Here is a 22663-nt window from a genome sequence, read left to right on the forward strand (position 1 = left end):
TCGTCCACCTAACGCGGTCATCAGCTCATCTGTGCTAGATCTCAAAAAATCTAAAGCTTGCCGGGGGTCTGCTAAGCACACAATGAGTGGAAACATTTGACTATCTACCCCCTTTGCTATATTTATCCAATTTAAATCAAACATATCTGCCACTAACTGCCACCAAAGCAAGGCTAGCAACAAACCTCCCATCACAGGGCACACTAATAATACAGTTTCAAAGAACATTACACTTCACAAGAGTATTAATATGCTTAATCACTGCACTTCAAACCAGCACTGAAAGGGTTAAATATCCTGCTCACAGCGCCATTATGTATTAAGGGGTTAAATCTCATGTTACATTTAACCCTAGGTTCATTCATATATTTAACCTTTCAGATATGTGGTCAGTAAATGCAAGGATTAAAACACAACAACACACAAAGAATGTAATAAAAAGATTTACTTAGCTTTGATTAAAGATGTATACAGATGATACGATACAGGAATAAATACAGCATATTCAATCCAGGGGAGTCACAAGCTCATTTTATAAATGAGCTACCTAGATTAGACAGTCAGGCTTCCGCCTTCCTCAAAATGCAAACTGGTATCCCAGTCATATTTATATGGTAGTGAAGACAATGGCTACAACTGATGAAAAGAAAAGGTCAAAGGTTCCCAACTTCCCATAGCATAATGAAGCAGATCCCTCATGCATTAAACATGTTGTATAGATATAAGTAATCACTCTTAACTATTCTTGTAATTCAATAACTAAAGTTATATATGAATATAGACCCATACTACAGAGGCCATATCTGGGCCCTGCAGGACTGGACAGTTGGGGGACTTGCCTTGCATGTGCCCTATGGGCACTGCTTTCTGCATTGTGGTGTTTTCTAGACCTGTATGAGTGTACAGTTAGTGGTTCTTTAGGTCTAGAGGCAGGGAACAGCCTTGGTGTGACTCAGTCCCTGAAGACTCAGTTTGTAAGTAGGCTTTGTTTGAAAGTAACTAATACCTGCCACTGCTGCTCCTCCAAAGTGACACGAGGATCTTCCTTGGTTGGTGTTTGCTGTCTGCCTACAGTGACCCAGTCACCTCTGCCATCTGAGCCTCTCCTGTTGCCAGAAACCAGTTCATGAATATTTAGGGCCCAGTCTGGCACCCTGAGCTATGTTGTCCTTGCCTTGCTGGGCAGTATGTCAGGTTTCAGACAGGGCAGGGACCGTCCCGTGTTGCCGCTGTGTGCCCATTACACAGTTTACCACCGGCCTAGAATGTTGTCCACAGTTTGAGTCTGTGCACTCCAGAGTCTTCCTTAGCTCCGTCAGGCATACACTACTGCTTGGTTCTACCCCTTGGAAGATTTCACTGCAGTTATGCAGGATTTCATAGACACCTGAACAGATAACCTCTCACATGCATGGGAATGGGAAGTGTTCTCAGTGGGATGCTTGTATTCTAGGTCTGTTTGTCAAAGCTTAATTTGAATTTAGAAGCTGATTGGCTACCATGCACAGCTGCACCAGATGATGCATTACATTTATTTGGGAAGTTCTCTGTGCTTCTAGAACCCTTGGTCTTCAGGGCCCAAAAGTGCTATTCAGCCTCTCCACCACTTGAATGTATTGAGGTGCATGCCCTTTTTAACATCTATGAAGAATATATTAAGGAAGGGGAGGTGGGCAAAGAATAGAATCCCGCAGATGTATTTTTACCCCCCTGCATATTACACGATGTAAGATGAGGCTTCACACCATATGCTTTTATTTTCTGTGAACTCACTTACTGATGCAATGCATGATAGTCACTGTCTAGCAGCACCAGATTCTCTTCGCTCTAAACAAGTTCTTATGAGCAGTAAAAGGCTAATCAAGTCTGGAAAGACTTTTCCTTTGCACATGCACGTTGACTGTGCTTTACATGAGGATTGGCCCTGAAAATGGAAAAGTGATCTTTTCCAGTAGTGGATCATGCCATTTCAGGTCTCAGCAAGCATCACACTGTTCCTGTTTAGAATGTTCCCTTCTTTAAAGAATCTGTTGAGAAATACTTTGAAACCCAAATGAAAGCAAACTTTGCTTTCACTGGTCCTGCATTACAACCACCCAACTTTGATTTTTAATCTCTGACTCTTCCTTGGGTTCTACCCTGCAATCTACCATCTTCACCCCAAAAACAGGCAGTTATGTGGGTTTCCAACTTGGCCCTAGATTCCAGGAAATCATTCCTTTCCTCTTTGTGGAAGGTGGTAACGGACACAGGCCTGAAGGTGCTAGGTTAGGTATCTACAACTCCCTGACTGCCAATGCTTCCTATCAGCATTCTAGAATGGAGAGCCATAAGTCTGACTCTCCTACTCTGTCACTCAGTCAAGATGCAGCTTGGCTATTGAAACCCACATTCTGAAGAAATGGCTTTCCGGGTCGGTTATCTTTACTTGATTAATGCAAGGAAGCCAGCTTCCAGAACTTTATATTATAAATTCTGGAGGCTTATGTTTCCTTGTGTGAATCCAAGGGATGGCACCCTCGGAGGTATATCATAGGCAGAATTCTTGCCTTTCTACCATTAGGGGTAGAGATGAAGTTGGCCTTGGTTTCTGTTAAGGGCCAAGTCTCCGCTTTATCGGTCTTATTTCAAAGACCGCTTGCTTTACATTCTTTAGTCTGGGGTTTTATGCAAGGGGTGATGCGGCTTAATCTACCAGTTAGATCACCTTTGAACCCTTGGGACTTGAACTTAGTTTTGTCAGTGTGAAAAAAAAAAAACAGCCATTTGAACCGATACAGCATATTCCCTTAGTACTTCTGACAAGGAAGTTGGTGTTCTTGGTTGCTATATCCTCAGCAAGGAGGTTTTCGGAATTGGCTGCTCTTTCTTGTAAAAAGCCACACTTGATTATTCATAAGGACAGAGTGGTGTTGCGCCCTCGTCCAGGTTTTCTGCCAAAAGTGGTCTCAGGTTTTCACCTGAACCAAAATATTTTCCTGCCGTCGTTTTTTCCAAAGCCATGTTCCAGGGAAGAGAAGTCACTACAGTGTCTTGATGTGGTGAGAGCAGTCAAGGTGTATTTAACCACCAGGCCTCTTTTTCAGATTTGGTGTTTACATGTTTAAAACTGTTTTTTTTGCTAGAAAATTACTTAGAACCCCCAAACATTTTATATTGTTTTTAACACCCTAGAGAATAAAATGGCGGTCATTGAAATACTTTTTTTCACACCGTATTTGCGCAGCGGTCTTACAAGTGCACTTTTTTTGGAAAAAATTAACTTTTTTGAATAAAAAAATAATAAGACAACAATAAAAAAAAAAATTATATTGTGAAAGATAATGGTACGCCGAGTAAATTGATACCCAACATGTCACGCTTCAAAATTGCGCCCGCTCGTGGAATGGCGTCAAACTTTTAGCCTCAAAAATCTCCATAAGCGACATTTAAAAAATTCTACAGGTTGCATTTTTTGCGTTACAGAGGAGGTCTAGGGCTAGAATTATTGCTCTCACTCTACCGATCGCGGCGATACCTCACATGTGTGGTTTGACCACCGTTTTCATATGCGGGCGCTACTCACGTATGCGCTCGCTTCTGTGCGCAAGCTCGTAGTGACGGGGTGTTTTTAAAAAAACTTTTTTTTTCTTATTTATTTTATTTATTTTTACACTGTTTAAAAAAAAAAAAAATTGGATCACTTTTATTCCTATTACAAGGAATGTAAACATCCCTTGTAATAGAAAAAAAGCATGGCAGGTCCTCTTAAATATGAGATCTGGGGTCAAAAAGTCCTCAGATCTCATATTTGGACTAAAATGCAACAAAGAAAAAATGAAATTTTAAAAAAATATACCTTTTAAGAGGTATGGGCGGAAGTGACGTTTTGACGGCAGCTGCTGCCGTTACCGAGATATCCCTCTTCAAAAATAGGACATACATCGTCGGGCGCTGGTTGTTAAGTGGTTAAAGATAACTGCTCAGTTCCGGAAAAAGACTGATGTCTTATTTATACTGCCAGAAGGGCCTAAGAAAGGACAGGCAGCGTCGAAATCCACTGTCACTAAGGGGATTCGGCAAGTTATGATTTAAGGGGTAAGATTCCAGTATGCTGTAGGCAGCAGTATAGATCCACAAGTCCTGGGGGTGCCCTACTGGTTGTGTCTCCCTCCCCTCAAATAGCATTGCTATGGGACATCCCACATAGTGATTACTATGGTGCTCTGTGTCCCGTGATGTACGATAAAGAAAATCGCTTACCTGTAAAATCCTTTTCTTGGAGTACATCACGGAACACAGAGGTCCCTCCCCTCTTTCTGGGGTTTAGGTATATTGCTTGTGCTACAAAAACTGAGGTATTCCTGGCAGGAGGAAGGGTTATATAGGGAGTGAACTTCCTGTATTAGGTATATCGGTGTCCACCACCTGAAGGTGCCTATATACCCACATAGCGATTACTATGGTGCTCTGTGTCCGATGATGTACTCCAAGAAAAGGATTTTATAGGTAAGCTGTTATAAAAATCCTATTTTTGCCACCCAAATGCATTATTTTACATTTTTCTACATTAAACCTCATTTGTCATGTAGTTGCCCACCCCATTACTTTGTTCAGCTCTTCTTGCAAGGTTTCCACATCCTGTGGAGAAGTTATTGCCCTGCTTAGCTTAGTATCATCTGCAAATACAGAGATTGAACCGTTTACCCCATCCTCCAGGTCGTTTATGAACAAATTTAATAGGATTGGTCTTAGCGTAGAACCCAGTGGGACCACACTACCCACCCCTGGCCATTCCGATTATTCCCCACCACTGTCTGAACTTGCCCTTGTAGCCAGTTTTCAATCCATGTACTCGCCCTATATATAGTCCATGTCAACAGATCTTATTTTGTACAGTAAAAGTTTACGGGGAACTGTGTCAAATGCTGTTGCAAAATCTAGATATTACCATTACTAGGTGGCTCAGGTCATTCATCTCCAGGGCTTATGCCCTCAAGGAAGGGGTTCCTTCCTTCCCTATCAGTGCATATCACCAGATCTGTTGGTTTTTCCTTTCAGCATCAAACATCTCTTTTGCAGGTGTGCAGGAGCTTTAACTGGTGGCTCCCCAGGCCTCTCCTGATGTGAGCTTTGGCCGCAAGATGCTTGAAACTGTCATTTGTGTTTTTTGGTTAAGTCTTTTGGGGGCCTGCTTGCTACTTTTTGCAATGTTTTTTTCATCCACCCCTCATGTCTTGCTTGGGGATGACCCCTGGTCTTTCAATATAAGTCTTGTACCGTATGATTCAGATAATGGGGGATTTTGACTTGCCTGTATATTCTATAGCTTGGAGTACAATTTAAGACACAGGTCTCACCCCTCTGTTTCTTCATAGTGCTTGCTACAAAACTGGAGTCTGACTGAGTGGGAGAATTATGAGGGTGCACTGGGGACATTCCCAGAAAACCCTTTGCTGGTGTCCAATGGCCTAAGGTAGCAGCATAATACACAAAACCAAGGCTATGAATACAAGTTCTGTGACCTATATTATACTTAAGAAATGGCATTTACAGTTAAAATATAACTGAAGAGCAAACGTATATTTTCTCTTTGCCTTTCAGGACAGCACCTGGGAAAGGTGCTTCCACCATGCTGTCAGTTTTAGTGTTTCTCCTCCACCATGGTGGAAGCACTGCTAGGGAACCAGAAGGGCTGCGCTTTCTCCAAGGTGAGGATCAATGGCAGTACCTTCAGTGCTTTAGTAAAAGTGAATAAATTGCGGCGCTAACCACAAGAAACAATTAGAAATAAATACTTATCTAAAAAATATATAAAGTGCAATAAGTGTGAATCACCTCACAAAGTGCAATAAGTGCGATATAAAAGATGCAAATAAAATAATTCAATATTAAATGTGCTTACATAACATAATCATGCCAAAAAATATATAAAATCCAAGGACATTAAAAAATGTGCAAAAAAGTTTTCCAAAATCAAAAAAATAATTAATAAATAATTAATGCTCATTAATTCCAGTTCATGCAAATGCTTCGTGAACAGAAAACAAAGTCCATGCACAAAGGTGACTTCCAAAGTGCATGGAAGTCACCTTTTTTTTTTGTTTGTTTGTTTTTTGTGTGTGGGTAAAGCCTCCAGCTGTGTGCTATGGGAACACGTTCTATTAGCAGCTCAGCATGGAGTGGAGACTCTGGGGCACGTTGGTGGAGTCTGCTTTGGGCAGCTTTTTCTTCTATCTCTCTCTGTTCCATATCTCACCCCAATAGGGGATTCTGGTGGTTTTTCAGTTTTATAGAAAGCCACTGCCAAATTAGAGAGATCTATGGGAAGAAAATGCTATTCATGCAAGAACCCACTAAGGGAACTCATGGTCCAAACCGCTTTACAGATCTTTGATCGCAAGTCTAGTAAGGGAAGAGTCCATACAATACATATTACAGCAAAATGTAAAAAAATAATGCTTTTTTTTTTCAAAATTTACGCTTTTTTTGTTTATAGCGCAAAAAATAAAAACCGCAGGGGTGATCAAATACCACCAAAAGCTTCACCGCGCAATTGTCAGTTAAAAGGACACAGTACCGAATCGCAAAAAGTGCTCCTGTCAGAAAGGGGGTAAAATCTTCCGGGGCTGAAGCGGTTAAGGAGTGGAAGGATCCAGAAAAAGGACAGTTTTTTTTTTTCTTTTTTTTTTTCTAGAGGCCTTCCTTTCAAAAAGGACGAAGCGTTGGTTTGGAATAAAAGACCAACAATTTTTGCCCGCCTTTTCCCAAGTGTCTAGACCAGGGGTCTCCAAACTATGGCCCTCCAGCTGTTCAGGAACTACAATTCCCATAATGCCTAGTCATGTCTGGGAATGTCAGAGTTTTACAATGCCTCATGGGACGTGTAGTTCCACAACAGCTGGAGGGCCGTAGTTTGATGATCCCTGGTCTAGACAGACCAATCTGGCATTTGAGGACAAAAGAGCAGACACGCTATTATGCAAAGCTTGGGACTTGTCCGTATCGAATCTAAAGCCAGCAATGGCTGCTACAGTAGTAGCCAAAAACTTTGAGGCACCTGTTAGGAAGGTTTTGCTAGAGTCCTTCCCTACCCTTTTTAAGAGTGTCATGTATATGGCCGACATCTCAGCAGAATCCATCAGGATGTCGGCCAGATCTTCAGTTAATTCAGCCAGGGCTCTCTGGCTTAAAACCTGGTCAGGGGACTCTGCACCAAAAGTGAAGTTGTGTGGAATTCCCTTTTACAGGAGATCTGATGTTTGGGCCAGAGCTAGAGACCGTCCTTGATAGAACAGCAGATAAAAAGAAAGCATTTCCGCAGAAAAAAAGTGGTGCAGCAAAGGAAGAATTTTCATCCCTTTCAGCAAGCCCATAAAGACCCCCCCCCCAAAAAAAAAACTGGAACCCACAAAGGGGGAGAGGCAGAGGAGGGGTGCTTTTTTAGACTCCCCGAGCAAACCTCAGAAAAGCAATGACTATCTCGCGGTATGGGGGGAATTGTTCAATGAGGGCACTACTTATGAAGACATTAGTTATGGTGACTATTGGGGGGTTTACCTCACTTTGGAAAGGTTTCCTCTCACTTTAGTTGGAGTTATGGCATTGGAAGGGAAGACCAATCTCCCCAGTGGGACACTGACTGCACAAAAACCTGACAAAAGAAAACCCTCCCTTGCTCTATCCAAAATGGAAAAACAATTGCCTTTAAGTCTTTTACTTCTCAATATAACAGTATATATTTGCGTCTATATAACAGTATAAGTCTTTTTCACCCACTTGCAGACTGTTTTAATTCAGCTCTGGTCATCATATGTCAGTGTATGGCACATCAGTGTATGGCTCGACATTTGGCAGTGTCATTCCAAAATCAAAAACAAGTATATTTTTTTCCTAACAATTCTAATGTGGACTTGCTTTTCTGTGTTGAATCATTTGTCTTGGTAATTGGACCATCTACTTGGGCTCACAGTTGGCTAAAAACAAGCCTTTGCTTTGCCCATGCAGAGTAGAAAGGTCCATAGTTGTCTCATTTGCTTTTAGAACATTCTCCCACAAGACTTTCAGAGCATCCTGTTGCTTCCTAGGAAATGAGAGGCAAGTGTTTATCTACTCTTTGTTTAGCAATGGGTTTCCAGCGAAGCCCTTTTTTCTTCAGTGGGTAACATTGGCCTCTGCTACATTTAATAGAATCCTGCCGTTTCTGTGATGATTTTGGTATGCTGTGACTTTATTGCTGTCCCTTAGAGAGAGATATTGGCAGGCTTGGCACCTCCTGGGAAGACTGGCTATCTTTTTAAGTGTGTTCCATTCATAAAGAATGTGTGGTGGTTTTTTTTTTTTGTTTTTTTTGGGGGTTTTTGGAGTCCCAAAGTCTTAAAAATTACTTTGTAGTTCTTTTCCGACTGATGGCTATCAACAGATGTTTGAGCTTGCTGCCCGGGTAGCTTTCCTTTAGATGACCAATGGTGCGGATTATTTTGAGCTGCACTGGCTGCAGTCAATCAAGCCTGGCCATGTTCAGGTGTCTGGCTCTAATGATCTCTAAAACGGTTTTATTTTAACTAGGGGACAGGAAAGTTTTCACCTTTTTTTTTTTAATTCTATTTAGCATGTAATCTGAATGAACAGGAATAAGATAGAGTTAGATTATATATATATATATATATATATATATTTTTTTTTTTTTTTCTTGTGTGTATTAGGCTTTGCAGGAAGATGTGCTTAACGCATCAGCCAACTTTAAAGTATTCCTAAACCCAGGACCCTGCATTCACTATATCTGGTCTCCCACAATACACATAACATGGGAATGCAATTATTTTAGTAAATATAAACTAATAAATACCTTTTCTCATCATTAGTTAGAGCAGTCTTGTGACTTCTATAAGTGTATGGCCAAGTACTGGTTAAACCTTGTAGGAGGAGGTTTTTATTTTTGGTTTTTTTCATTCTCCTCTGACTATCCTATGAGGCTGCAGGACCCCTGACCCTCTGTCTGGACAGTGTTGAAGGCCCCTGTGCTGATCCCAAGAAAAAAAAAAAGCTCTTTAGCAATACACACCAAACTGAGAATGTACAGACTGACGCCAAGGCTATGTACGATCAGGAGATAGATTGGGGAGTGTGGAAGAAGGGGAGGATCAGAGAAGGCAGGATCAAACTGTCTTTTTACACATGCTGAAACCTAAGGGGTTAATCCTCTGCATTGAGTATAACAAGCATGCTTTATAGCATATACAGACTGAGTTTTACTGTTGCAGGTTTAGTAACACTTTAAGCCCTAGCTACAAAATGGGTCCCTGTTCTAATTAAACATTTTATTTTGTGATTAGATGTCTACACACCCTCTCTATCTGTTCTTATAAATTCCCTTTCCCATCTCCTGCTTTTTCTACCTCTGTAACTCCTGCCGGTTTTCTTTCTTTTTGGGCATCCTTTAATATGGACTGGAATGCCTTCATCTTGCAACTCATGCTACCTATTTTTTATGTGGTTCATGAATTAGATATGCTATTGTCTCATATTTTAATATCCTGTTTGATATACGGTACCTCAAAGTTTTGTATTGTACTGTTCTTTTTCCTGCTCTTTGTTTTCATGATAAAAACGTTTACGTAAAAAAAAACAAAAAAAAAAAACTCATATAAGTTCTGCCTAAATATTATTATTAAACAGGTTAAACCAAGAACTCCGTGGCTGGGTCCACAGACATGAAGCTAAGAGAACAAAGACCAGGCGAACAATTACTACCCATAAAGCTCAAGCAATGCCGGTGAGAGTTTTTGTTTGATATATGAATATTTATAAAGTGGTAAATGTAACATTCACCAAACATTACATGTAGGTGAATTAGTCATTGCACTTTCAAGCGAACCAGTCTGTCTGTTATGTTGGCTCTGTTTGAAAGGTCTCCCCCATCTTTAATAGGAATAAAATAACATGTGCCAATGTCTTTAATTAGGTCTGCTCTTTAGCCTTTGTCATGCGCCTAGGTGAATGATGTAGAAGTCTCCTAATCCCTGGATTTTTTTAAATATTTAAATAGTTTTAATTGGTGTGTGTGAAGAGCTGGAGGAGGGATTGAATATGGATGGATGGATGGAGGGTGGGTGGAGACAGGTGGAGGACATTAGAGACCAGTACTGTGTGACTGCACTGTGCATGTGCAAGGTCCCCACTGGTGTACAATGCAAGTGCGGTTCCTCGCTGCCACACTGTGCATAGGCGCCATGCACGCGATCTTCCTTTACTTAGGGAGGGGGTGCAGCAGAATTACCAGGAAGCGAGAGGGTGATGGATTCCGCTGCCCACAGTTAACATGGCCACAGTGGCATTACAGGGCGAGTACAGTTCCAGGCTACATTTTTCTATCTAAAAGGCAGATTTTCATAAATGAAGTGGACATATCAAATTACCCACATTGTTACCAAAGATAAAATGGAGAAGAGAGGGGAAGGCTGTGCCTCAAAAAAACAAAACCGCAGACCCCCTCCATTTACCAAGAGGAAGGTACTTTAAAGCAGCGTTCCACCCAAAAGAGGAACTTCTGTTTTAAGCACTCCTCGCCTCCTGATATGCCACATTTGGCCTGTCCTTTTTTGTCGTGGCACATTTGGCATGTGTTTTTTTATTTTTTCCCTGCTCTTGGTTGCCTAGGCGACTTCTCCTCTCCTCCTAGGGGGCCCCTCCCTCTCTGCAATCTTCTGGGACAGGTCCCAGAAGATTGCCTGGCCACTAGCAGAGCGTAGCGCGACTTGCACTTGCGCAGTGTGTGTCCGGCCGTGAAGCCTAAAGCTGTAATGGCCGGGTGTCCACAGTGACTATGACGGCGCCACAGGAGGGGAGAGGAGTGAGGCTCCGGGTGGCCACATCACTGGACCGTGGGACAAGTGTCTGTCTGTTTATTAAAAGTCAGCAGCTACACTTTTTGTAGCTGCTGGCATTTAATAAATTAAAAAACGCGTGGAACTCCACTTTATATGTGCCAGACAATGGCAAGCGAAACAAAAAACTTAACGCCATAATATTTATTAACCACTTCCCGACCGGCGCACACCGATGTACGTCGGCAGAATGCCACGTGCAGGCCTATTGGCGTACAGGTACGTCCATTTCTATATGCCGCCCTGCCATCACTTGCGCGCCGCTGGTGGTGCACTCGCGTGCCGGTCGGGACCCCCGTGAGTCCGGTCGCGGGTCCCGTGGACTCAATCGCCGCGGGGATACCCACGATTGTCTCACGGGGAGGCTGAACAGGGAGATGCCGTTGTAAACAGCATCTCCCCGTTCTGCCTAGCAACAAGTGACACTGATCTCTGCTCCATGTGATTGCAGCAGAGATCAGTGTTCACTAACACAAAGCCCAGCCCCCCACAGTTACTAACACGCCCCTAGGAACACTTAACCACTACACTGCCACCCCTGGTTAACCCCTTCACAGCCAGTGTCATTTACACAGGAATCAGTGCATTTGTATAGAACTGATTGCTGTATAAATGAAAATTGTCCCAAAAATGTCCGATGTGTCTGCCATAATGTCACAGTCACAATAAAAATCGCTGATCGCCGCCATTACTAGTAAAAAAAATTATTAATAAAAATGCCATAAAACTATCCCTTATTATGTAAACGCTATAACTTTTGCGCAAACCAATCAATAATCGCTTATTGCGATTTTTTTTTTAACCAAAAATATGTAGAAGAATATGTATCGGCCTAAGCTGAGGGGAAAAAGTTTTTTTTTTTTTTATATATATTTTTGGGGGATATTTATTATAACAAAAAGTAAAAAAGAATGTGTTTTTTTTTTTTTCAAAATTGTCACAATTTTTGTTTATAGTGCAAAAAAAAAAAACCGCAGGGGTGATCAAATTACCACCAAAAGAAAGCTCTATTTGTCGGAAAAAAAGGACGTCAATTTTGTTTGGGAGCCACGTCGCACGACTGCGCAATTGTCAGTTAAAGCGACGCAGTGCCGAATCGCAAAAAGCGGTCGGGTCTTAAGCCAGCAAAATGGTCCGTTCTGAAAGTAGTTAAAAAGAAGTGTATGAATTAATAAAAATGCGGCGCTACCTAAAAGTGCTAAAAAGTATACAATGAATAATAATCACAAATTATAAAAATAAATGTATATCAAATACTATCCATTAAATGCAACATAAATACTATTGGAAATGAATGTAAATATTCCAAAAAATGAGCATGCAACCAATATGTGTACAAAAATGATGAATAAGGGTCCGTGAAAAAATCAAGTGATTATATAAAAATAATCTGCATTAATAATCCAAATATAAACAGACATAAAAAATATCAATTAAAAATAGATAAATATATAAAGTGAAAGTTCGTGGAAAAAAAAAAAGCAGATAAAGTGATTATTTAAATAATCAATATAAACACGTGATTGTCCATAAAATAACGTGCACTGATAACTTGTAAATTTGCAAAAATAAAGTTCATGCAAAAAAGTGTGAAAATCAATTCCCAAACGTGGCAATCCACTGCAAACTTCAGTGCTTAATGAGTGCACCACCTATTTCCCCCAGCCTCTCACCTCCAATAACTGGTAAATAGGCACTGTGTATAAAGATAGCTGCTGGCTTCTTATTCATTCAGTCACACTGCTCCACCGCTGTTAGTGTTTCACTGTATGGCTATATATTTCATGCCCTCCCAATAGCTTCAGGATGTCCAAGCAGTATAAAATAGAAGAACACAGAGGGCTTTCATGTGTAGTATTACGCTATTTTATTATAATGAAAGATAAAATCCACACTTACATCACAAAATACAGCAGAGTGTGCAGCAGACGCGGACTTCCGGTTTCGGCCGTAACCGGAAGTGGTAGGTCCGACACCAAATTCCTTCCCTGACGCGTTGCGTTACAGCACGTAACTTTTTCAGCACGACCCTTTGAAAAAGTTACGTGCTGTAACGCAACGCGTCAGAGAAGGAATTTGGTGTCGGACCTACCACTTCCGGTTACGGCCGAAACCGGAAGTCCGCGTCTGCTGCACACTCTGCTGTATTTTGTGATGTAAGTGTGGATTTTATCTTTCATTATAATAAAATAGCGTAATACTACACATGAAAGCCCTCTGTGTTCTTCTATTTTATACTGCTTGGACATCCTGAAGCTATTGGGAGGGCATGAAATATATAGCCATACAGTGAAACACTAACAGCGGTGGAGCAGTGTGACTGAATGAATAAGAAGCCAGCAGCTATCTTTATACACAGTGCCTATTTACCAGTTATTGGAGGTGAGAGGCTGGGGGAAATAGGTGGTGCACTCATTAAGCACTGAAGTTTGCAGTGGATTGCCACGTTTGGGAATTGATTTTCACACTTTTTTGCATGAACTTTATTTTTGCAAATTTACAAGTTATCAGTGCACGTTATTTTATGGACAATCACGTGTTTATATTGATTATTTAAATAATCACTTTATCTGCTTTTTTTTTTTCCACGAACTTTCACTTTATATATTTATCTATTTTTAATTGATATTTTTTATGTCTGTTTATATTTGGATTATTAATGCAGATTATTTTTATATAATCACTTGATTTTTTCACGGACCCTTATTCATCATTTTTGTACACATATTGGTTGCATGCTCATTTTTTGGAATATTTACATTCATTTCCAATAGTATTTATGTTGCATTTAATGGATAGTATTTGATATACATTTATTTTTATAATTTGTGATTATTATTCATTGTATACTTTTTAGCACTTTTAGGTAGCGCCGCATTTTTATTAATTCATACACTTATTTTTGGTGCTGAGATCACTGCTTTTATGCTGGCTGCTTCCTATGTACATCTATTTTATATTTAGCCTTCCTATAACATATTAGGTGAAGCGCACTAGTTTTCCCTTTACATAGTTAAAAAGAAGTGCCAATTTTTCATACCCAGGGAAATAACAGTGACTCATTGAAAGCTTTATAAATCTTTATTTTCTGATCCAAGCAAGCTCTATATACATTTTCAAATAACCTGATACAGGTCAGTTCAAATGTTCTTTATCTGCTATGGTGCCTTCTTTTAAAAACCTGTCAAAGGGCATATGGATTGGATACAAAAAATAACTATACAAACAAGCGTATCATATACGATTCAATACGGTTGTTTGTATAGTTATTTGTTGTATCCACAGTCGTCTTTGTCTCCTAGACAAAAAGGGGAAGTGAGAGGAAATCCCTGCAAATTAAAGAAATTCCTTGGGGACCCCCAGGTCACCAGAATAAGTATCCCAATTTGAAGATCTAATTATAATCAGGAGAGTTTAATGAAACAAGGGCCTAGGTAAAGATTACCTAGATGCATGTACATGCATTGAAGACACATCGGTGCATATATAGATTAAACATATATACTGGGGTTGTGGATTCGTATTCATCCTACAGTTTTAAGGTAAGAAGAACTAGAGGGACTCCATAGGGCTTTTAATTTAATATATTGATTTATTATTTAATAATACTTTATTAATATTCAGTTACTATAGTCCATTAGAAGCTTACTCTGGGGCACAGAAGTACAAAGGTAAATGTACTTCTGTGGCCCACAAGAGAAGTATGGCCAAAACAGATTCCCATCTTCTCCTGCCCAGACCCTGAAATATTTTTTTTTACACTATCTGGCATTCTTCCAACTGATGTTTTCACTATATTCCTTGTCTGGAGTTGCAAAATTGAACAAGTGCTTGGGAGGTGGTTTGTTCTTTGTTTTGTTTTTTCTGTGATCCACGTTCACCATTTCACTTACCTTTTAGGCCTCTAAAGTCAAGCCTTTATTAAGTGTACTTGACTCAATTTGTCAAGTACCCTCAAGACAGATAAGATTTGGGGTATCAAACAATTGTTGCATTTAGCCATCTGCCTTTCTCAGGATTGTGTTAAACGATGGGGGGGCAATTAAATTAATTATATATGTATGCCCTGATTTAATGCTGAACTCCAGGAAAAGTAAATCTCTTCCCTTGCAGTGGTGCAGCCCCTGAAATGCAAGGTTAAATGCTTATTTAGGTCTGGGGAAACAAAAAAAACAGTTTTACTTACTTACCTGATCGTGCACTCCCACAGGTTCCTTAAAGTGGAAGTAAACTTCCATCTCTTGCTTTTACTTATAGGCAAGCCTATAATAAGGCTTACCGATACTTGGTGTAAATATCTCCTAAACATGCACTGTTAAGGAGACATTTACTGTACATGCAGCCAGTGGCATCACTGGCGCATGCCATGGCTCTGCCGTTTCTTTAGAGCCCTGTACCGTGGCATCACTGGGGCATGCCAGGGCTCTGCCATTTCTTAAGAGCCCTGTACCGTGCCGTCAACGGCGGCTTCCGTGCACAATGCATACTAGCACATTATGACATTACCTTGCAGGTACAAAAAAAAAAATACTTAGTGGTTTACAACTGCTTTAATGATGCAGGGCCAGTCCCCACACTGCAGTGGACTTGAGGACACTGAGGAACATTCCATTGTCACATTCGGGAGCACCATCTGCTGGGGTAGCAGAAGGTTGGGTAATTCAAACTTCTTCTTCTTTTCCCGTACCCTAGACATAAAAGAGCAGCGGAGAATTGAAACTTTCCCCAGTGCTGGCTTTTAAATAGTATTCAAGAACTAACTTTCTTTTGTTTCATGTAGAAGCAAGATGGGAAAGTTGATGAATCACAACTTGTAACAATGCAATACACGGATACAAGTGTAAAGTAAGTTTTTGCATCACATTCAGAATTTAGCTTTGTCATTCATTTGTTTTTTTAACAGGTGTTACCATTAAATACTTTATACATACAGTGCCTTGCGAAAGTATTTGGCCCCCTTGAACTTTTCAACCTTTTGCCACATTTCAGGCTTCCAACATAAAGATATAAAATTTTAATTTTTTGTGAAGAATCACCAACAAGTGGGACACAATTGTGAAGTGGAACGAAATCTATTGGATAATTTAAACTTTTTTAGCAAATAAAATACTGAAAAGTGGTGCGTGCAAAATTATTCGGCCCCTTTACTTTCAGCGCAGCAAAACTTACTCCAGAAGTTCAGCGAGGATCTCTGAATGATCCAATGTTGTCCTAAATGACTGATGGTGATAAATAGAATCCACCTGTGTGTAATCAAGTCTCTGTATAAATGCACCTGCTCTGTGATAGTCTCAGGGTTCTGTTGAAAGCGCAGAGAGCATCATGAAGACCAAGGAACACACCAGGCAGGTCCATAATACTGTTGTGGAGAATTTTAAAGCCGGATTTGGATACAAAAAGATTTCCCAAGCTTTAAACATCCCAAGGAGCACTGTGCAAGCGATCATTTTGAAATGGAAGGAGTATCAGACCACTGCAAATCTACCAAGACCTGGCCGTCCCTCTAAACTTTCAGCTCAGACAAGGAGAAGACTGATCAGAGATGCAGCCAAGAGGCCCATGATCACTCTGGATGAACTGCAGAGAACTACAGCTGAGGTGGTAGAGTCTGTCCATAGGACAACAATCAGTCGTACACTGCACAAATCTGGCCTTTATGGAAGAGTGGCAAGAAGAAAGCCATTTCTCAAAGATATCCATAAAAAGTGGGAGACACACCAAACATGTGGAAGAAGGTGCTCTGGTCAGATGAAACCAAAATCAAACTTTTTGCCCACAATGCAAAACGATATGTTTGGCGTAAAAGCAACACAGCTCATCACCCTCAACACACCATCCCCACTGTCAAACATGGTGGTGGCAGCATCATGGTTTGGGCCTGCTTTTCTTCAGCAGGGACAGGGAAGATGGTTAAAATTGAGGGGAAGATGGATGCAGCCAAATGCAGGACCATTCTGGATGAACCTGTTGAAATCTGCAAAAGACCTGAAACTGGGACGGAGATTTATCTTCCAACAAGACAATGATCCCAAACATACAGCAAAATCTACAAAGGAATGGTTCACAAATAAACGTATCCAGGTGTTAGAATGGCCAAGTCAAAGTCCAGACCTGAATCCAATCGAGAATCTGTGGAAAGAGCTGAAAACTGCTGTTCACAAACGCTCTCCATCCAACCTCACTTAGCTCGAGCTGTTTTGCAAGGAAGAATGGGCAAGAATTTCAGTCTCTCGATGTGCAAAACTGATAGACACATACCTCAAGCGACTTGCAGCTGTGATCGCAGCAAAAGGTGGCTCTACAAAGTATTAACACAAGGGGGCCGAGTAATTTTGCACGCCCCACTTTTCATTTTTTTATTAGTTAAAAAAGTTTCAAAAATCCAATAGATTTCGTTCCACTTCACAATTGTGTCCCACTTGTTGGTGATTCTTCACAAAAAATAAAAATTTTATATCTTTATGTTTGAAGCCTGAAATGTGGCAAAAGGTTGAAAAGTTCAAGGGGGCCGAATACTTTTGCAAGGCACTGTATAAACATACTGTGTGTGTGTGTGTGTTTGTGTTTATAACAATAAGCTATTGCTCTAGTTGAGGCTTGTTGATTTTAAGAAAAAAGGTAAATCTGGCCCTGATAAATGCATTGTGAAGGTAACCATGACAAATAAACGAGAGACATTGTAGTAGTCAGCATGATTTAGGGTTTGGTGTGCTTAGCCCGTGGCCCATGGCATGAGCACTCTGATATGGCCCACAACCTTAAACCAGGGAAGTGCATACCCATGCTCTGGGATAGAAGGCCAGCAAGCCCAGATCGTAATTAATGGGTTGCTGACCCGCCATCCACGAGCATGAAGCTGGCAGTGGAGGATGCAGAAACCGCATAAGCCAATGTTTCCTCTGTAGCACTGGCTCCTGTCCCTGGCAGAGTGATACCATGTGCACTTCATCTGGGACCTTTTTAGCAGCTTGGAGAGCGATGCCAGCAGAAGCTGGCAAAGTTTAGTGTATTAAACATCACACACACTACACTTTTGCAAGAGGCATAATAGAACTTATAAAAAAGGGTTATTCGGCTTATTTTATTCTGATCCGCAGGTGCAGCGCAATGTACATGTGAGTTAGCTGCACTGAACCATAAACTTCTATTAAATCCTGCGGGTTTGGTGCACTTTTAGAAAGTGCCTCATATCTGCAAGATGTAATAGATGTCTGTGGCTCAGTGCAGCTAACCCGCGGGTAAACTGCAGCGCATCACTGTGAAAGCAGCAGGGCTTGTTACGATTGCAATTTGGGGGGTGGGGGGGGGTAAAACCCTATAGTACATTTCGGCCTTCAACCGGTTACCAAATCACTTAAATGGCCCTCACTCTTCAAAAGCTTGAGTACCGCTGATCAAGAAATTAATTCCTAGGCATACAAAACACATGAATAACCGCATGAAATGCATTTATGTGCCTACTGTTAGTAAAATGAATGTTCTTGCCATTCAGGTTTTCCACTTACAATTTGTAAGCATCTACATTTTCACAGGCATCACACTCTTTACACATTGCTGTTTCTCTGAATATGCTTCCACTGTTTTCAAGGAGATGCTGTTGGAATTCATTAGACCTCTGCATCAGTTTTAATGTGTTGTTTACAGCATCACTAGGAATCGGACAAATGCAAGACAGAACAAAAGAAATAAGACCATTCAAAACTTATGTTTAAGCACTTGCTGTCCTGGGCATTTTTATTTTATTTTTTCTCACACATTAAAATCGGCTTGTCATGTAATATTTGCACAGCCATTTATCAAACGCAAATTTCCAGGGGAAAAAAAAACACATACTAATAACTATATTTTTTACACTTTACATTTTTTTTTTCTTCTTTTAACGTTATTGCTATCCCAAGGGGGCTAACAAGCCCCCTGTGTAATAGCATTGGACAGGTGACAAGTCCTCTTTATGGAGAAATCTGGGGTAGCGGCTGTAGCAGCCAAAGAACGACCACTCTGAAACTCAAAGTGACAAAATCATTGAAGCTTCTCCTGTCCTAGAGGAGATCAGGGAACTAACGTATCTAGCTATCCTGGTCGATTACTGCAGTATGTAGCTAACAGCCAGATTTAAAAAAAATAAAAAATCATACCAAGATCATGGTTGCTGCCACAAGCTTGTTTTAACCACTTCCGTCAAGGACGATTTTATACGTTCATTGGACTTAAAGTGATTTCTCTTATATTCACCGACCGATACAGCTCCTCTCTGTAACTAAATGGGTTGTATAGCCTGCCATTAGGAGAAACTAGGCAAAATTGTTACACAATACACAGAACTTTAATCCCGCCCCGGGGGGGGGTGGTCCCCATGCTATCAACCCTCCTCCTGCTGCTAACAGCTTCAGTTTTTATTTTGCCTAGCAAGGAAAATGACCTAGGAAACCCTGCGGGCCTCTTGGTCCATATTTTTACTGCAGGTTTGCTGCTTTTTGCGCTAGATGAGAGATCCTGAGATCTTCTATCAACCACAGGCTGATTAATGATATTCTTGTAGTTCCCCCAGTCCTGCCATAGAGCGTGAGCAGGCTGCAGCTATGGCTCGGCAGGCCGCAACATACCTCATGCTCCAGAGGTGGTCAGTGAGCTTCAATGCTCCGGGGTATACATATGACTGGGCTACTGATGTCTGGATCACAGTATACCAGGCCAGCAGCTACCCTGTAACTGCGCAGGTGTAGGTCTGTGATGGAATGTCTCCCAGCTTTTCAGGACTGGTAAGTACCGCTTCGGTGGGGTGAGCAGCTGGGCATTCCCTGGGGGGGTCGATTTGGGGGCCACTTCACCTCCTTATCTTCTCTCCCAAGTCCCTATCACCCCTCCCTCCCCCTCGGGGGGGGTGTCTGCATGCGCTGCGGGCGGTGTATGTGTGTGTGTGGGTCGCTGTTTCTCACCTGTGGGGGCTCTGTGCGGCTGCTGTTCAGTCCTGGTCCAGGTCTGGGGGTCCAAAAGAAGCAGTTTTGTGGAGGTTGTCTGTCTGTCAGCAGGCAGCTCGTTTTTTTTTTTTTTGCTCTGTTCACCGAATGGCGCCATTCCGGCGGCTATCTTGGATTTGGGAAAGCTATAGATTCCCCTGGTGAGCTTCAGCAGCCATCTTCCTTAGGCTTCCTATTGATTACATTGGCGGCCATTTTTTTAAAGCCTGAATGCTTTCTTCACCGATGTCCTCTTGTGACAGCATGACATGTGCTTTCTCTTGTTACTTCCTGTATCCACTGTGTGTGTGGGACACTGGATGGCTCTGTGCTGAACGTTGAAGCTGTTCTGAAGATCGTTGCACCGCTGTTGAAGCTGCTGCTGCTGGCACAGTTTTTTCTCCTCTCTGCAACTGGGAACCTCCTCCCAGGGTGGGGAGTCTAGCGCTAATTAACCCCCCCCCAGACGGCGACAGCAGGAGGGTGAGACCTTCACTGTCCTAAGTCCTCTTGCAGGTGGCAGACAGGATAGGGTCAGCATGGTTTCAGAAACTGGTGTTTCTTCCCCCGAAATCCAGGCTATAGCAACCGGGTCACCTGCGGTTAGTGCGGTGCGCATGGACACCCTGATGACATTCTTTGACACCTGTGTTGCTAAGATAGAGGCGGCACGTGGCAGAAAAGGTGCACGTAAGAGGCCCCTGCGCCCCCCCCCCCCCGTCCTCTGGGGAGAGCTATGATGCAGACTCGGGCCCTGGCTGGAGACCCTTGCTCTGACCTATCAGACGTGGCTGACCAGGACCGTTCGGACAGTGAGGATGATTCCCCGTCTGGGCGCGACAAGGCGCTTGTTGGAGCACTTATCACAGCTGTGCGTGATAACCCGAAGATTCAGGAGCCAGCGGATTCCTCTGCTGATGTTTCCGGTCCCTTTTGGGTCCCACAAGCCAGCACGTTCACCTAAGGTGTTCCCGTATTTGACTTTGACAAATTCATCTACAGGGAATGGGGTCGCCTGCAACGGACCTTTTCGGTCCCCAAAAATTTGGCGGTGCGTTACCCCTTTGAGGAAAGCTTTTTCATCTGCCCGGTGCTTCGGCGAAACGCCCCCAGCCCGACAGGACACCCACGGACGGTCCGAAACCTCCCTGGAATCGCAAGCCTAACAAGCCTGCGAACAAAAGTGCTACCACACGAAGGTTTGCCCCCACCCATGTCCCGGGTGGGAGGTCGCCTTCGGGAGTTGCCCGGTGGACCTCCCGGTTATCCGACCAATGGGTCTGCGATCTGATTTCCACGGGCTACAAGATAGAGTTTCTCTCTTGGCTGCCAAACAGATTCTTCCCCTCCAGGATACCTGTGTCCCCAGTTCGCCGGGAGGCCCTGTTAGGGGCGGTGAGGGACTTGCTGAATGAGGAGGTGATTGTACCTGTTCCGGAATCGGAACACTCCCAGGGGTTCTACTCAAATCTGTTTGTAGTTCCCAAGAAGGAAGGGGTATGTCCAATCTTGGACTTGAAGGCCCTCAATCACTTTGTGAAAGTGCAGAGGTTCAGAATGGAATCAGTTCGCTCATTAGTCACTGCACTCCATCAAGGGGACTTCCTGGCGTCTTTAGACGTCCAGGATGCATACCTGCACATACCCATATGCCTTCGGCATCAAAAAATTCTGCTTTTGGCAGTCAGGGCAGCCCACTATCAGTTTGTGGCTCTTCCTTTTGGCCCTGCATCAGCCTCCTGAGTCTTTACCAAAGTGCTCGCTCCAGTACTGGCGTTGCTGAGACAACGCGGGATCGCGATCGTGGGTTACCTAGACGATCTCCTCCTCAGAGCTTCTTCCGCCTCAGAATTACTGGAGGATGTGGCGATCACCTTGCAGACCCTGCAAGATTTTGGGTGGCTGTTGAACCTAAAGAAGTCGGTGGTGGTTACCGACTCAGTGCCTGGAGTACCTGGTGTTACTGTTGGACTCTAGGGAAGCGAGGGCTTTTCTCCCCTTAGACAAATTGAGGACTCTCAGGTCGGCGGCAAATCTACTGATGAGCCACAAGTGGTCATCGCTCTGCTTTTGCTTGCGGGTGCTGTGGCTCATTGTGGCCTCCTTCGAGGCGGGTTCTTATGCCCAGTTCCCCACGAGAGTCCTGCAGAAGGAGATTCTGACTAAGTGGGACAAATCTCCATTGTCTCTGGATCGGCAGATCCAGGTGAGCCAACCAGTCAGGGACTCCCTGATCTGGTGGTTGAGGTCCCCGGTGATTCAGTCCAGGAAGTCGTTCCTTCCTCTGACATGGACAGTGATCTCTACGGACGCCAGTCTGTCCGGCTAGGATGGAGTGATGGGGATTCAGTCGGCTCAGGGCCTCTGGTTGACGGAGGAATCCAGGTTGCCGATCAATCTGCTCGAATTAAAGAGCGATCAGGCTGTGCCTCCACACATGGTCGATGAGTCTTCAGGGGTGTCCGATCAGAATACAGTCCGACAATGCCACAGCTGTGGTGTACATAAATCACCAAGGAGGAACAAGAAGCTCAGCCGCTGCTTGGGAGGTCGCTCACATACTTCTGTGGGCAGAGCGGCATGTACCGGCCCTATCGGCCATTTACATCCAGGGGTGGAAAATTGGCAGGCGGACTACCTGAGTCGACAGATGCTGGACTCTGGAGAGTGGGCGTTGCATCCAGAGGTGTTCAGGCTGCTGTGCCTGAGGTGGGGCTCACCAGATGTGGATCTACCAGCCTCCCGTCTCTATCAAAAGGTACAGAGATTTGTGTCCAGGACCAGAGATCCGTGGTCAGACGCGCTGGTGGCTCCGTGAGATCAATACCAGCAGAACTACAC

The 22663-nt window shown here is 42.8% G+C and overlaps 1 protein-coding gene across 2 annotated transcripts in view; it reads left to right on the forward strand.

Moving 5' to 3' along the window:
- The window catches only part of ATF6 (activating transcription factor 6), a 190994-nt gene that overhangs the window by 109065 nt on the left and 59266 nt on the right, over positions 1 to 22663 (forward strand). For both annotated transcript variants that reach the window (XM_077452616.1, XM_077452618.1), the window contains exons 12-13: positions 9658 to 9754; positions 15646 to 15710. In XM_077452616.1, the coding sequence (XP_077308742.1) occupies positions 9658 to 9754; positions 15646 to 15710 (162 nt within the window). The remainder of the gene's footprint in view (positions 1 to 9657; positions 9755 to 15645; positions 15711 to 22663) is intronic.

This window comes from Lithobates pipiens, unplaced genomic scaffold (genome assembly GCF_037356315.1).
Source record: "Lithobates pipiens isolate NorthernLeopardFrog02 unplaced genomic scaffold, aLitPip1_a1.2 Scaffold_23, whole genome shotgun sequence".
NCBI classification, from domain to species: Eukaryota; Metazoa; Chordata; class Amphibia; order Anura; family Ranidae; genus Lithobates; species Lithobates pipiens.